This window comes from Somniosus microcephalus, chromosome 5 (genome assembly GCF_052327205.1).
Source record: "Somniosus microcephalus isolate GS21.2 chromosome 5, FLI_Smic_1.0, whole genome shotgun sequence".
In the NCBI taxonomy this organism is placed as follows: Eukaryota; Metazoa; Chordata; class Chondrichthyes; order Squaliformes; family Somniosidae; genus Somniosus; species Somniosus microcephalus.
The window spans coordinates 165799694-165814511 of record NC_140991.1 but is presented as its reverse complement, the minus strand read 5'-3'; the positions used below and the strand labels follow the sequence as shown (position 1 = coordinate 165814511).

At 47.2% G+C, this 14818-nt stretch overlaps 1 protein-coding gene across 2 annotated transcripts in view; it reads right to left on the bottom strand.

Moving 5' to 3' along the window:
* Nucleotides 1-4343: 4343 nt before the first annotated feature.
* The window catches only part of tspan13a (tetraspanin 13a), a 100637-nt gene continuing 90162 nt past the window's right edge, over nucleotides 4344-14818 (bottom strand). For both annotated transcript variants that reach the window (XM_085988409.1, XM_085988410.1), the window contains exons 5-6: nucleotides 12394-12504; nucleotides 4344-5897 (exon numbers count right to left, since the gene is read on the bottom strand). In XM_085988409.1, the coding sequence (XP_085844535.1) occupies nucleotides 5823-5897; nucleotides 12394-12504 (186 nt within the window). In that variant the 3' untranslated portion in view covers nucleotides 4344-5822. The remainder of the gene's footprint in view (nucleotides 5898-12393; nucleotides 12505-14818) is intronic.

Genomic DNA, 14818 nt, shown 5'->3' with positions numbered 1-14818 from the left:
CAGCAGGAATGCTGTCATCCTGAGAGAGGACAGCGACTCCCTGCCCGACTGACACACTGGCACTCCCACGGGGCAGCACCTCAGCATCTGGAGCAATCTGCTCGAGCAGATTGCTGGCCTGCTGCAGCGCAGTGAGAGGCCCAGGGAAATGTGTCTGAACCAACGACAACGGCAGCAGTCAGTGCTTGCGTGGCCTCAATCTGAGACTGCATGAGACCAGTCTGTGATTGGATCATGGCAGCCAGTGACTGAATTGCAGCACTAAGCATTTGCGTGGCATCCGCCTGTGCTACAGCGTAGTGCTACACACTCCTTGCCAGTGTATCAGTGGTTTTTGGCACCCTTCCCACTGCACCCATGAGCTGAGTGTGCATGTCCACCGCCTGGGTGTTCATTTCAGCGATGAGCCGCTCCTCCTCTGTGTTCAGTGCAGCAGGACTCGCTGGCCTATTCTCCCTCCGGGGAGAAGGCCCCCGAGCTTCCCGAGCCACATCGCGCTGCTGCAGCCCGCTGGGTCCCGGAGCTTCACCCTCATCAGACCCTTCACGCCTGCTCCCCTCCAGGGAAGACGTGTTCCCAGTGTGGGCATGGGCTTCCTTGGGAGAGGGTGGCGCTGAGGCTCCGGTTTCCTCTTCCTCCTCGCCTGCGGCTTCGCTCTCACTGGCAGCTTCAGGGCCCGTCTCCTCAGCTGGTGAATCACCATCTGAAAGTAGGGAGGTACAAGAGTGGCTTTAGCATGAGAACAGGGGGGCAGTAAGGGAGGAAGGAGTGGAGCAATTTAGTAAGTTGGATTGAAAGTCAAAGGCTAGTGTTGTGAGGGACAAGTGGAATGAGAGAGGAAAGCTGATGACCTTGCAGTTCCGAACAGGGTTGACCTCTCCAGGGGCGACGGGACCGATCACCTGGCTTACCACAATCCTGTGGACACGCGCCTCAAGATTGCTATGGGGTTGCAGCGGAGGCCGCCCTCCACCCATCCGTTGTTGCTGTCTCCTGTTATGAGATAGCTTGGCCTGCAAGAAAAAGGACGGCGTCTGGGTAAATAATACAGCCATGGGCTTGCCTGATGTGCCTCCCATAGTTGAATAGCCCTTACTATATGCAAGGTGTGGAATGTGCATGTGTGTTTCATGAGGGGGTCATAGGTGTTGGATGGGTGTTGGGTGTTCTGCCTTATAATTGCAGGTGTTACGGTTTGTTGCCGCCAGTAGATGGTAATGGCCAGTAGGGTTACTCAACAGGAACAGGAAGTAGTATAGTGATAAGCAACAAAGAGGTCACATCAGCATGAAGTGTGCTGCAAGTTAATCTGCTGTAATCTTACATTGTTACGCCTTCGAAAGCATTGCCTGTGAGTTGAATGGTTTCATTACATATTCATGTTTAGATGTTAGTTATATCTCATGTATGTAACAAGGTGCATTTTTTTCTTTTTTCTTTCTCAGTTTTACTCCAACCCAATACCACTGATTTGTATTGTTTCATTGACCTCATGCAAGTGTGGCATCATTAAACACCGGAGCTTGGACACTACATCCTGACTGCCATGTCGTTATTGAAAGGAGTTTGGCTGGCTGTCTAACTGCATACAGACACCTACACATAGGGAGGACGGTACATTGGGGTTTTAAGGCCCTCTGGCCGTAGAGCGAGGTTGAAATGGAGGGATGGAGAGGTATTGAAAAAAAGTGAGATCATTGAACTTTTTGCGACATGGAGTATGGGTCCTGGCCACCATGCTCCTGGAGGAGACGTGCTGAGCCACCTCCCGCCACACTCTTCTCTAGTCGCGCAGCAAAGGCCTCCTGCAACTCTCAAGGTATAGATCTTCTGCGCTCCACCGCACCAACCCGAGCCTCCAAGGCCCGCTTGCTGAAGCGCTGAGCTTGTTCTCTCACCCGCTCCCTAGTCCTTGGCTGGTAAATGTAGGCACAGGTCTCTCCAGGCCGAGATTCAAGGCTCCAATGAGCAGGGTGTGGCTGGATAGCAAGATCGACCCTCCCCTTTAAGAACAGGCGGGCGCCAGTGTGTCGGTGTTCCATCGTTAACTGACATCACCTGCGCTGCACCCGCGCTTTGAGTTAGCGCCTCGCTCCTCGGCCTTTGCACCTTTAGACAGGTGCGCAGCGCCTGATTTAGTGCTACAATCACCTCCGGGGCGATAAAAGCCAAGTTTGCAGTCGGAGGCAATAATTAGTGCCAGGTGCAAAACTTTGCACCCGGCCGATAATTGCACCCCAAATGGGGCGATATCGAATTTCTCCCCCAATGAACCTGCTGTACCAGCTTACTGTTAAGGGAACGGTAGCATAGTGGTAATGTTACTGGACTAGTAATCCAGGGACTGCAGTAATGATCTGGAGACAAGAGTTCAATCGAGGCAGCTGTGGAATTTAAATTCAGTTCAAATAAATCTGGAATTTTTTTAAAAAGCTAGCATCAGCAATGGTGACCATATAACTACCAGTTTGTCATAAAAAACCTATCTGGTTCACTGATGTCCTTTAGGGAAAGAAATCTGCAGCCCTTCCCCAGTCTGGCCTATATGTGACACTTAAATGTCCTCTAAAAATGGCCTAGCAAACCACTGTTGTGACGGCACTGGCTCACCATCACCTTCTCTAGGGCAATTAGGGATGAGTAATAAATGCTGGCCTTGCCAGCGATGCCCACATCCCATGAACAAAAAAAAAAGGCTGGCTAAACTTCAGCAATACACCGGGGTGTACTTTTGGAACCCGAAATCTTGACTCATGCCAATTCAAGCTATCTTAATTTAGGGGCATGGAAAACTATGTACTCCATATTTGACGAACAGAAGCTCTACCTGTGTGTATTTTGCTTTAGAGATTGTTAGGTTCTGACACTTGTGGAAACCATTTATTGTGCCTACCACATACAGCTTTATTAACTTCATATATTCTCTATAAATTTTAATATCCTCACCTATTATTCAGACTCATACTATTCCTGTATGCCCTTCCATCATCTGAATAATTTCGTCCTGGATTGCGTTTTATCAATCACTACGCTTAGCCTCATTGAGCCAACTGTTCTCCACAATGTCCTCAATTAATTAACTCATCTACCCACACAACAGTCTAGTACTTTAAGATCACTGAAGTCATCAGCACAGTGCATCACCAGCAGAAAAGAAAGAAAATAGGATCTAGGACCATATAGTCCAAAGAATACAACACGAATCTGAAGAATTCTGAGCTTGTGCAGAGCACTGGTCTGGTCCGCCTGGAATACTTTGTGCAATTCTGATCAGTGCAATGAAAAAAATACATCCAGACATTAAAGAGGGTACAGCAAAGGGCATCTAAATTTACAGCTGAGATTAGGTGCCTGAGCTAAGAGGAGAGAATGCAGAAGTTGCAATGTTTACACTGGAAAAGAGATGGCTCAGGGCTGACCTTTCAAATCCTCAAGGGAGTAGAAAAGGTAAATGCCACAATCATAGATTCCACAAGAAAGCATAGCCTCGAATTTAGAAGAGGCAGAGTGCTAAGACAGTTTAGATTTAACTACTTTACACAGAAATAATGCAGTGTCTGCCAAGGAAGAGAGTGGGGGCTGGTGGCGTCAACAAGTTTAAGAGATGGTTGGGCAAGTACCTGGAAAAAAATTGATTAGAGAATGTGACCAAAATCATGGCAGCAGGTGATGGGGCTGCACATTTTCTGGCCCTGTGTATTTCAATGTAATGCCATTCAGGACCCACCTCATTCAGTGAGAAGAATTTTTATTATGGCAGTGTAAGAAACAGGCAAATCTCCTTAAATTAATACTGACAAACTTATTCAAAATTCCTTGCAGTGGGCTCCCTGCTAAATCCACTAGGTATTGTGCTACGGAGCCATGAAGATGTCAGGTTCATATCCTCACCTGCACTCAGTTAGCTGATCTTTGCCAGGAAAAGTAATTGTGGTCAATCTAAAGGACACACTGTGCTTTTCTTGGTGGAAGGGGGAGAAAGTGAGGCAATGTTAAAAAGTCAGCGAGTGTTCCTGCTCTTGTTTATTATCCAGTGACCCATGCTGGACAGTGCATGTGTAGATACTGGGTAATTGATAACTGTAATGCCCAACAGGAAGAAACATTTGAACCTCTGAGCCCTATGTAGCTTTTAGATGTGCATGTATTATCTATCTATCCATTTAAACTATTATGTATAGCAAATTTCCACAGCTGAATATTAAAGCAACATTAAGGAAATGCAATTAGCCACAATAAATAGTCATGCGTTCATTATTTTGTTGCAAAAATACCCCTAACAAGCAAACTATAGAAATAAACTAGTTAAACACACGAAGAAAATAAAAGAAAACAAGAAAAAGAACATTCAATTCACTCATTCACATAAGTGAAACTTTAATGGTTGGAGTCCACAATTTACCCATGGTCGCTTAAATTTTATGAATCCCATATAGTAGTAATATTCTCCACATTAGCATTTATCCCATAAGACATTTTAAATCACCGTTTTGTTTCGCTCCAATGTTGTATTATGAATGATCAATGCTTTGACCTGTACACGTGGACATACCGAGATACCAAGCTGTCAAATATCTTCAAAATTCTGAATAGTTATGCCATGAGCAAAATTGTACACAACTGCACAATGATCAATAATTTAAATAACTGAATAAAAGGAGTTTCTCAATCATGTGCAGAGAAAAACAAATATGACGAATGTGTTTCCAGATTAGCAACATTTTTAACAAACCAATTTTACTATGTGCACTGAAAGCAAAACATAGGTCTTATTAATCAAAATGTCCTTTAAAATCAGTGTTAATAGATTAAAGTATTATCACCAAATCACAACAATCACAAAAGTATATTAAATTTATCAATGATCTTCAGGGCGCTACAGTGCTACAACAGAACTTCACATTAATCACACTGGCAGGTGTAAAGGCAGGATACAAGCTTTCCAAATAAACTAGGCAAATAGTAGTCAGAAGCGATTGATTGATCAAGGAAATGAGCTTTTCACACATACCCACTAAATCCTCCAAATACTCTAGAACTCAAAAGATCTTTAAGCAGAAAGAAATGCATTTCTTCAGGCTAGTATTGCTCACAGTGGATCAAGAGATCCATGTCTAAAACCTCCTTAAGCTTCTCAATTTCTTTTGTCCAGGACAGAAAACCAATCTTGAGATGTCTTCTGAAAAATCCACAAAGTACAATGTGAAAATGTTATAATAATGAAGTGCTCCACCAAGCCATTACATAAAAAGAAAATGCATTAGAGTTCCTATTTATTTATATTCTAACTGGTTCAACATTAACCGTGGTTATCTCCCAATCAAACAAAATATCTTTAATCTTAGCTAACAATGCACTTGTGGAAAATGGAAAAATTAAAAGCTAGAATTATGTTATTAGACACCGCAATACTCTAAGGAGCTGGGATGTTAAATAATATTGTAAGTTAATTGCCTCATTTCCTTGGAAGGTAATTTTCAATGTTATCAGTGCGATGCTACTCTAAGAGTGCACAAGTAGGCAATTTTGAAAGACAGCTGTCAAAGAAACCTCTTGTGCTGACCAAATGCCTGTGACAAGGATTAGGCTACAGGCAGCAGTAATCAGCAGTGTGTTCCTCACAACTTTGAATGCTATGAGGGAACAACCAAGTTCAGTTCTCAGTTTCATTACAGAAAGCAATAACAAAGAAAACCCTTATCCCAGGAGAAAGACATGTTTGCAAGCAGGTGGAGTTAGATATAGAAAGTCTCAACAACAGCAAAAAACGCAGGTGGCTTTAGTGCAGTGTTTCAGAGGTGTGGCATTTCTGAAGGTTTCTCCTACAGGAAAGCACTTGGATTTGCTCGTGGATCTTTCTGGTTCCTGTATCTGTGTGTTAACCATACTCCCAGGATCTGAAACAAACAACACTTGCAAGTTATAAAAGCAGGTAATGTGCTAGTACAAATTGTTAAATAAAGTTAAAGTTAAATTATTCTTTTTTTAAATTGACGTTCTAGTTCCAAGAGAAATGTTAAACTTTTTGCAATACAATTACATACATATATACACAATCACACTGGAGGTAATTTTAACTTTTATTGCCGGCTGGAAAATGGGTAATAGCAAATCGGCTGCCCATTTTGCATCTCGCAGTGGAAAAGAAAATCCAGCCGATTCCCTATCACTCGTTTTATGCCCAGCAATAAAAACTAAAATTACTCTCCCTGTGTTTGGATCATTTTTACTCTGGATAGAAAAATATTGACTGAATTTGTGTACAAGTTTCACCCACGAGTGTGCAAGTTTTAAAATATACATCAAGGGTGCTTTCTCATAATGTGCATATAGGATCCAGAGCGACATGATAGAATCACACTTCACAAAGAAACGAGACCGGAGTCTGGAAGAACTGGTGTAAATTGGCTCTCCAGAACTGCAGCAGGCTCAAGAATAGTTAACTTTTGAGTCACTTTGTACAGTGCACTTATGCTCTGCATTTTATGATTTTTTTAAAATAAAAAAATATCTTTTCAGAAATATTAAATTGGTGAGGTAGTGATCCAATCAGTAGCACATTACAATGCGCTGGTTAATCAATCCCAAGTTGGTGTAATGTTGGCACATTTTGGTGATTATGGATTGTATGCCAAAGGGATTTCAAACTTTGGTTGTTTTGGAGAGTGTGATATATTATGAATGTTTATTACTCTTGGACTGAAATTCTAAGTGGAGTTGGCTGAAGAGTAACCACATTAGGAGAAAAAAAATTGCAGTTCATGTGAAACAGTGGCTAAGTTGTTTCTTTTTAAATTCATTTAGTCATTGAGTGTAACAAATCCAATAGTAATCTTATTTTTCTGATATTGCCTCTCAAGCTGTATAGTTAAGTGCAACAACTTTTCCATTACTGAGCATATCTCTGCACAAAAAAACACTGAGGCCCACAAAAGACTACGGTCCAAGCTGCAGCAAATAGCACATCTGTTACAATGCAAACCTCCAAGGGCAATAAGGTAGCAGCAAAACAGAATTTTTGGTAACAACCTGTTTTTCAACAACTGAGCTTGTCTAAAACTTTCAAGAAGGAGCAATTGGTAACTTTTTAAACTCATTTGGGGATAGAGTTCATGACAATGCTTACTGTATGGGGTCCACTGGAAGTAGTCTGATTTTTTTTTCTCATGCGATACCCATCACTTTTTGAAATCCTCCTGAATACAGAAACTATGGGGGAAATTTTAATAGAAGAAATGGGTGGGTTGGAGGCAGGGGCAAGTTAAAGTTTAAAAAAATCTAAATCCCGACCTCAACCCACCCACTTTCAACTTTTACTCAGACGGGACAAGGGGGGGGGGGGGGGGGGGGGAGCCAACCCGCTCCCAGGAGAAGGTTGGCATTTTAAATATGATAATGAGACCTGAAGCGTCTGCTTTATCCTGCTGTGCAGGTTTAACTGCAGCCAGCCAGGAATGCCGGGCCTCGGGATTCCCAGTAGCTGCAGCGAGGTGAGCACAGCCTCAGGAACAATCCCTGTGGGCCGGGAGGAGGAGTGCTTCCTCCCGGACCCCCAAACTCACCCACCAGCAGCCCGTCCCTTCCCGGGGTCAGGGGCGAGACTCTTTCTCTCTCTCTCTCTTCCCCCCCGCCCCCCCCACCAACCGCCCCTCCTGCGGGTCGGGGAATGGACCCATTGATGTGCCTCAATAATCCCGAGACTCGATGTTAGCGGAACAAAACAAGGCTTTTATTAACTTAGAAGATAACACGCAGTGGAGAGAGGTATCTTCCATCTGGAGCTCTGCAGTACTGGATATGAGGCCAGACTGAGCTGGCTTACATAGAGGCCAGGTATGGGCGGAGCCCTACACACAACACATTCCATACATTCCAATATACAATACAGTGGTGAGGAGAAACCTGAAACCAACCACAGTCACAGGCAGTGATGAATGGAATATTTCATCACATTCACCCCTTCTATAGATTTAGTCTGTTCGGGGGTTTGGTAGTCCTCTGCGACCGACGTGGCTGTTGTGGTGTCGCGGGTGTCGGCTGGGTGTCCCCGGTGGCCTCCTGGGTCTCTGCCGGGGGTGCCGCCAGGGTTGTTGAAGGGGTAGTTGGTCGATGTTCTTCCGGGGGTGATGAAAGAGTAGTGGGTGGGTAAGAGTTGCTGTGGTCGTTGTTGCTGCTATTGCCGTGGTTGTTGTCATTACCGGCTGGGGCGACGTCTTTTATTGACACGGTGTCCTCCCTTCCGTCGGCGTGCCGGACATACGCGTATTGGGGGTTGGCGTGGAGTAGGTGCACTGGCTCCACGAGAGGGTCCGTCTTATGGCCCCTCACATGCCTTCGCACGAATACCGGACCTGGGGTGGAGAGCCATGACGGCATGGATACGCCCGAGGTGGATTTCCGGGGAAAGCTAAACATTCGTTCATGAGGCGTGGCATTAGTGGCAGTACACAATAGCGACCGTATCGAATGGAGCACATCTGAGAGGACTTCCTGCCAGCGGGAGATAGGGAGGCCCTTGGTCCTTAGAGCTAGAGTGACTGCTTTCCATACTGTCCCGTTCTCTCGCTCCACTTGACCGTTACCCCGGGGGTTGTAGCTGGTGGTACGGCTCGTGGCGATACCCCTGGACAGCATGTACTGGCGTAGCTCTTCACTCATGAAGGACGCCCCCCTATCCGTGTGGATGTAGCTCGGCATACCGAACAGGCAGAACAGGCTGTTGAGGCATTTAATGACCGTGGCGCTGGTCATGTCTGGGCAGGGGAAAGCGAATGGGAACCGGGAGTATTCGTCCACAATGTTCAGGAAGTAAACATTGCGGTCGACGGACGGGAGGGGGCCCTTGAAATCTAAGCTGAGCCGCTCAAAGGGCCGTGTAGCTTTGATTAAGTGGGCTCTATCAGGGTGGGAGAACCGAGGCTTGCACTCAGCGCAAGTGCGGCAGTTCCTGGTCAGAGACCGAACTTCCTCAATCGAGTAGGGTAAGTTGCGGGACTTTATGAAGTGGAACAGCCGCGTGACCCCTGGGTGGCAGAGGTCGTTGTGGAGGGTCTGTAGCCGATCCCCGGTGGCGCTGGCACACATCCCTCGTGAGAGGGCATCTGGGGATTCGTTAAGGGCCCCTGGCCGGTAAATGATGTCATACTCGAAGGTGGAGAGCTCGATCCGCCACCTAAGAATCTTATCATTTTTGATCTTCCCCCTCTGTTTATTATTGAACATAAACGCTACCGACCGCTGGTCGGTAAGTAGGGTGAAGCGTTTGCCGGCTAGGTAGTGGCGCCAGTGGCGCACTGCCTCCACGATGGCTTGGGCCTCCTTTTCCATGGAGGAGTGTCTGATCTCGGGCCCTTGGAGGGTCCTCGAGAAGAAAGCTACGGGCCGCCCCGCCTGGTTGAGGGTGGCCGCCAAGGCAAAGTCAGACGCATCACTTTCCACTTGAAATGGAGTGTTCTCGTCCACTGCCTGTAGCGTGGCCCGCTCAATATCCTGCTTAATGCTTTTGAAGGCGGCGTGGGCCTCAGCAGAGAGCGGAAAAGAGGATGCTTTCAAGAGGGGGCGGGCTTTGTCGGAGTAGTTGGGGACCCATTGGGAATAATAAGAAAATAACCCCAGGCACCTTTTCAGGGCTTTGGGAGTGTTGGGCAGGGGCAGCTCCCGTAGGGGGCGCAATCGGTCGGGGTCTGGTCCGATTTCCCCATTCTCCACCACGCTGCCTAGTATGCAGAGGCGCGTGGTGTTGAAAACGCACTTGTCCTCGTTGTAGGTGAGGTTGAGTTTTTGTGCGGTTTTCAGGAACCTCTCGAGGTTCGAGTCGTGATCCTGCTGGTTGTGACCGCAGATGGTGACGTTGTCGAGGTAGGGGAAGGTTGCCTGCAAGTGGTGGTCATCGACCATGCGGTCCATCTCCCTCTGGAAGACCGAGACCCCATTCGTCACCCCAAAGGGGACTCTGAGGAATTGGTAGAGGCGTCCGTTCGCCTCGAAGGCGGTGTACGGGCGGTCCTCTGGTCTGATAGGGAGCTGGTGGTACGCTGACTTGAGGTCGATGGTGGAGAACACCCGGTATTGGGCGATTTGGTTCACCATTTCTGATATGCGGGGTAGCGGGTAGGCGTCTAGTAGGGTGTACCTGTTGATCGTTTGACTATAGTCGATCACCATCCGTTTCTTCTCGCTACCCCTTACCACCACCACTTGGGCGCGCCACGGGCTATTGCTGCATTCAATAATGCGCTCTTTCAGGAGCCTGTCTACCTCGGTCGCGATAAACCGCCTGTCCTCCCAGCTGTACCTCCTGCTTTTGGTCGCTATTGGCCGGCAGTTAGGGGTAAGGTTCGCGAATAGCGAAGGCGGCTTTACCTTCAGGGTAGCCAGGCCGCACACTGAGGGGCGGCTGGGACCCACCGTACTTGAGCGTGATGCTTTGGTGGTTGCACTGGAAATCCAGGCCCAAGATCACGCTCGCGCATAGATTCTTCATGATTAATACTTTAAAATTATCGTATACAGTCCCGTTAACGGACAATTGTACCGTGCAGTAACCCAGAATGGTCGATGTCTGGGTTTTATCAGCCATAGAGATGGTACCCCGAGTAGGGACCACCTTTAGGGAGAGTTGTTGTGCCAGTTCAGGGTGGATAAAACTCTCCGTGCTTCCGCTGTCAATTAAACATTTAACCCGGCACCCGTTTACCTCGATGTCCACCATTGATTTGGATAGCGGGTGGGGCCTGGTCTGGTCCACTGTGACCGATGCCACTGTAGGGCCCTGATCGAGACAAGATGGCGTCCACGCTGTCTGCTCACAAGATGGCGGACCCCACGAGGTCGGGCAAGATGGCGTCCAAGATGGCCGCTCCCACGGCGCACACGCGGCGGGTTTTGGTTTTCCGGCGGGGTTCCCTCTGCACACCTTCTTACCGCACTTAAAGCAGGTGGTGCCTTTCGCCGGGCACAGGTTTCTGGTGTGCTTTGGCTGCCCGCAGAAGTAGCAGTTGGGTCCCCGACGCGTCGCGGCTGTCGTAGGGCTTCTGGGGGGAGAGCGGGGCCCCGACGGTGTCGGGCTGCCGGGCGGGGAAGATGCCTTCCAAGATGGCGGCGCCCTTGGTGCACACGTGGCGGCGTGGACGGCGCGGGCTGAAGAGTAGGCGTCCGAGTTTCTCTGGGCCACATCCAGGGATCGCGCGGTGTCTGCAGCCTGTTTCAGGTCCAATCCCGTTTTTTCCAGCAGTCTTTGCCGGATGTAAGTGGAGCTGAGGCCTGTGATAAAGGCATCGCGAACAAGCTCGTCGGTGTACACTGCGGCTTTTACATCTCGGCACTTGCAGTCTTTGCCAAGCATTTTCAGGGTGCCTAGGAACTCCTCCACCTATTCCCCAGGTCGCTGTGCGCGAGTGGCGAGCAGATGCCTAGCATACACCTCATTCGTAGGCTGCTGGTAATGCGCCTTTAAGATGTCGCAGGCGGCCAGGTACGTGTCGGCGTCTTGGATGAGGGGGTAAACCCGGTGGCTTACCCAATTCCGCAGAATTCCGAGTTTCATACTCGCAGCGTCCGTAGCGTCTTTGACGGCTGCGGAATTGTCCAGGAAGAATTCCATACACATAAACCAGTGTCCGAAGCGTGCTGATGCGGCCGGAGCATGCTGATCCAAATCCAAACGTTCGGGTTTCAGGAGTTGATCCATTGTGTTGAAAAATAAGTTAATAAAATTGATGTGCCTCAATAATCCCGAGACTCGATGTTAGCGGAACAAAACAAGGCTTTTATTAACTTAGAAGATAACACGCAGTGGAGAGAGGTATCTTCCATCTGGAGCTCTGCAGTACTGGATATGAGGCCAGACAGACTGAGCTGGCTTACATAGAGGCCAGGTATGGGCGGAGCCCTACACACAACACATTCCATACATTCCAATATACAATAGTGGTGAGGAGAAACCTGAAACCAACCACAGTCACAGGCAGTGATGAATGGAATATTTCATCACACCCATATCCCCCCACCTCACCCCCAGGCTTGGAACCCATCACGTACCTGTTGTTGCGATGTCCTGTCCAGCCAGCATTCTCTGCCCGACTGGAAGCAAGCCTGGTCAATCAGGCTGGCTTCCTGCTGGAGAACCTGCCCATGAGGTCACATGCACGCTGTGGAATTTAAAACTCCACAGCGCATGGTCAACCTACCGGCTCCCCCGCCCCTGCCTCCCTCCCACCAGCTCTGGGCGGGCCAGAAACTGGAGAATCCAGCCCTATATAAAATAGCTTTGGAGCAATGTCATTATTTTGTTAAAAGTGTATTAACATTTTTCAAAGTTTGTATATTAATACCACTGCCCTTGTTGACTGAACTACTTTGTTGTTTTTTTTTTTTTTTTTAAGTTTTACTGACCTCAGTGAAGCTGAAGAAAAGACCTATACCACCAACAAATCTCAGTACTTCTCCAGCATAGGTTTTTAGGATCGATCCACATGGGTTGCATTCGTTAGCAGCAGCACAATGCTGGAACAAGAAAAAAATAGCAGAGATTATTTTTCTTTACAATTAACATTTCCTTCAATAGTGAAGTATGCATTTTTGAAAAGAACTTTCAATAAAACTTAAGCAAAATACTGCAGATGCTGGAAATCTGAAATAAAAACAGAAAATGCTGGAAATACTCAGCAGGTCAAGCAGTATCTGTGGAGAGAGGAACAGAGTTAACGTTTCAGGTCGGTGACCAGTTCTGATGAAAGGTCATCGACCGGAAATGTTAATTGTTTCTCTCTTCACAGTTGCTGCCTGACCTGCTGAGCATTTCCAGCATTTTCTGTTTTTATTGCAATAAAACTTGTTGACTTGTTGGGAAGGTTGCAACAGTCTACCCTCCCCTTAATAATTCAAAGCAATTGTGTGCAAATAATAGTGCATAGGGGTTAATACAATGGACATTTTGCCTGCTTGCTTGCCAACAACTTCCCAAAAGAGTCAGTGGTGACTCCAATCACCATTTGGCAAGACTTCACAACACTGGAATCAGAAACTGCAGCACAGGAGATCATTCAACGCATTTTGACTAAGCCAGTGTCCGCTTTCTGTATGTACTTATTACAAAGAAAACATTCAGATAAATATTATGAGGTCCCGTGACTCCTACAGGGCCTCACACATGCAGCTAGTGCATAATCGGAACATTCTAGAGCACTGAAATTGATGGATAAAAAATTATGAGCAGCAGCCTTCAATTTCCACTTTGCACTGGTTGCCTGCAGGCAGAGCTTTCCAAAATGTATCCTTAAATTTGACAAAAAGTCAAATCTGAAGTGGCTAAAATTTCAAACACACTGACATGTATTCGTGTATAAAACCTCACCATTATGCCAAGACACATTTACACCAAATATCACCAATAGCTTGTTCATTCAACTGAGTCCATATTTTTTGTCTACAGACTACTGAGAATTCACAGAATCAAGGGTTTCCCCAATTTCCTGGCAATGAGGTTCATTAAATAACTCAAAGAGATGCTGTTGCTGGATCCTTCTAAGTTAAATAAAACTATAAAGGGAATTATGATAAACAAACAGTTTGATTTGGCCTTCACTTGTATTGCCGTAACAGATTTAAAAAAAACTTACAATATATCTGTAATGTTAAATTCAGCTGGTTATCTTAACATTAAGCCAGTGGGGCATGAAACCAGGCTGCCTGCCCTGGTGATTTGAAGTGTTGATTAGCTCAGAATCATAGACATTTACAGCACAAGAGGAGGCCACCCAGCCCAATCTCACTTTCCAGCTCTTGGTCTTTGGCCTTGTAGGTTATGGCATTTCAAGTGCATATCCAAGTACTTTTTAAATGTGATGAGGGTTTCTGCCTCTACCACCCTTTCAGGCAGTGAGTTCGAACCCCCACCACCCTCTGGGTGAAAAAAAATGACAACTCCCCTCCAATCCTTCCACCAATTACTTTAAATCTATGCCCCCTAGTTACTGACCTCTCTGCTAAGGGAAATACATCCTTCCTATCCACTAACTAGGCCCCTCAATTTCATACACCTCTGTCAAGTCTACACTCAGCATCCTCTGTTCCAAAGAAAACAACCCCAGTCTATCCAATCTTTCCTCATAGCTGAAATTCTCCAGTCCTAGCAACATCCTCATAAATCTCCTCTGTACCTTCTCTACTGGAATCACATCTTTCCTGTAATGTGGTGACCAGAACTGCACGCAGTACTCTAGCTGTGGCCTACCTAGTGTTTTATGCAGTTTTAGCATAACCTCCCTGCTCTTATATTCTATGCCTCAGCTAATAAAGGAAAGTATCCCCTTTGCCTTCTTAGCCACCTTATCTACCTGTCCTGCTACCTTCAGGGAAATGTGGATATGCACGCCAAGGTCCCTCTGTTCCTCTACACTTCTTAGTATCCTACCATTTATTGCATACTAGCTGGAGTGCCCGGCGGTGCCGAGGCTTTTTCGAGGGCATGTGGTTGTTGGAAGAGAGAGAGAGAGAGAGAGCGCGACTGGCGGGGGGAGAGAGAGGGGAAGAGGGGGTGGCAGGGAGAGGGGGGAGAGAGAGAGGGGGGGGAAGAGAGAGGGAGGGGGGGAGAGAGAGAGGGAGGGGGGAGAGAGAGAGGGAGGGGGGAGAGAGAGAGAGGGGAGAGAGGGGGAGGGAGGGGGGAGGGAGAGGGAGGGAGGGGGGGGAGAGAGAGGGAGGGAGGGGGAAGGAGAGAGGGAAGGAGGAAGAAACCGGGCAGCCCAGACTAAAGATGGCGCTGTTCGGGCCCACATTGAAGTACCGCCATGATCAAAGATGGCGTCACGAGGAAATTGTC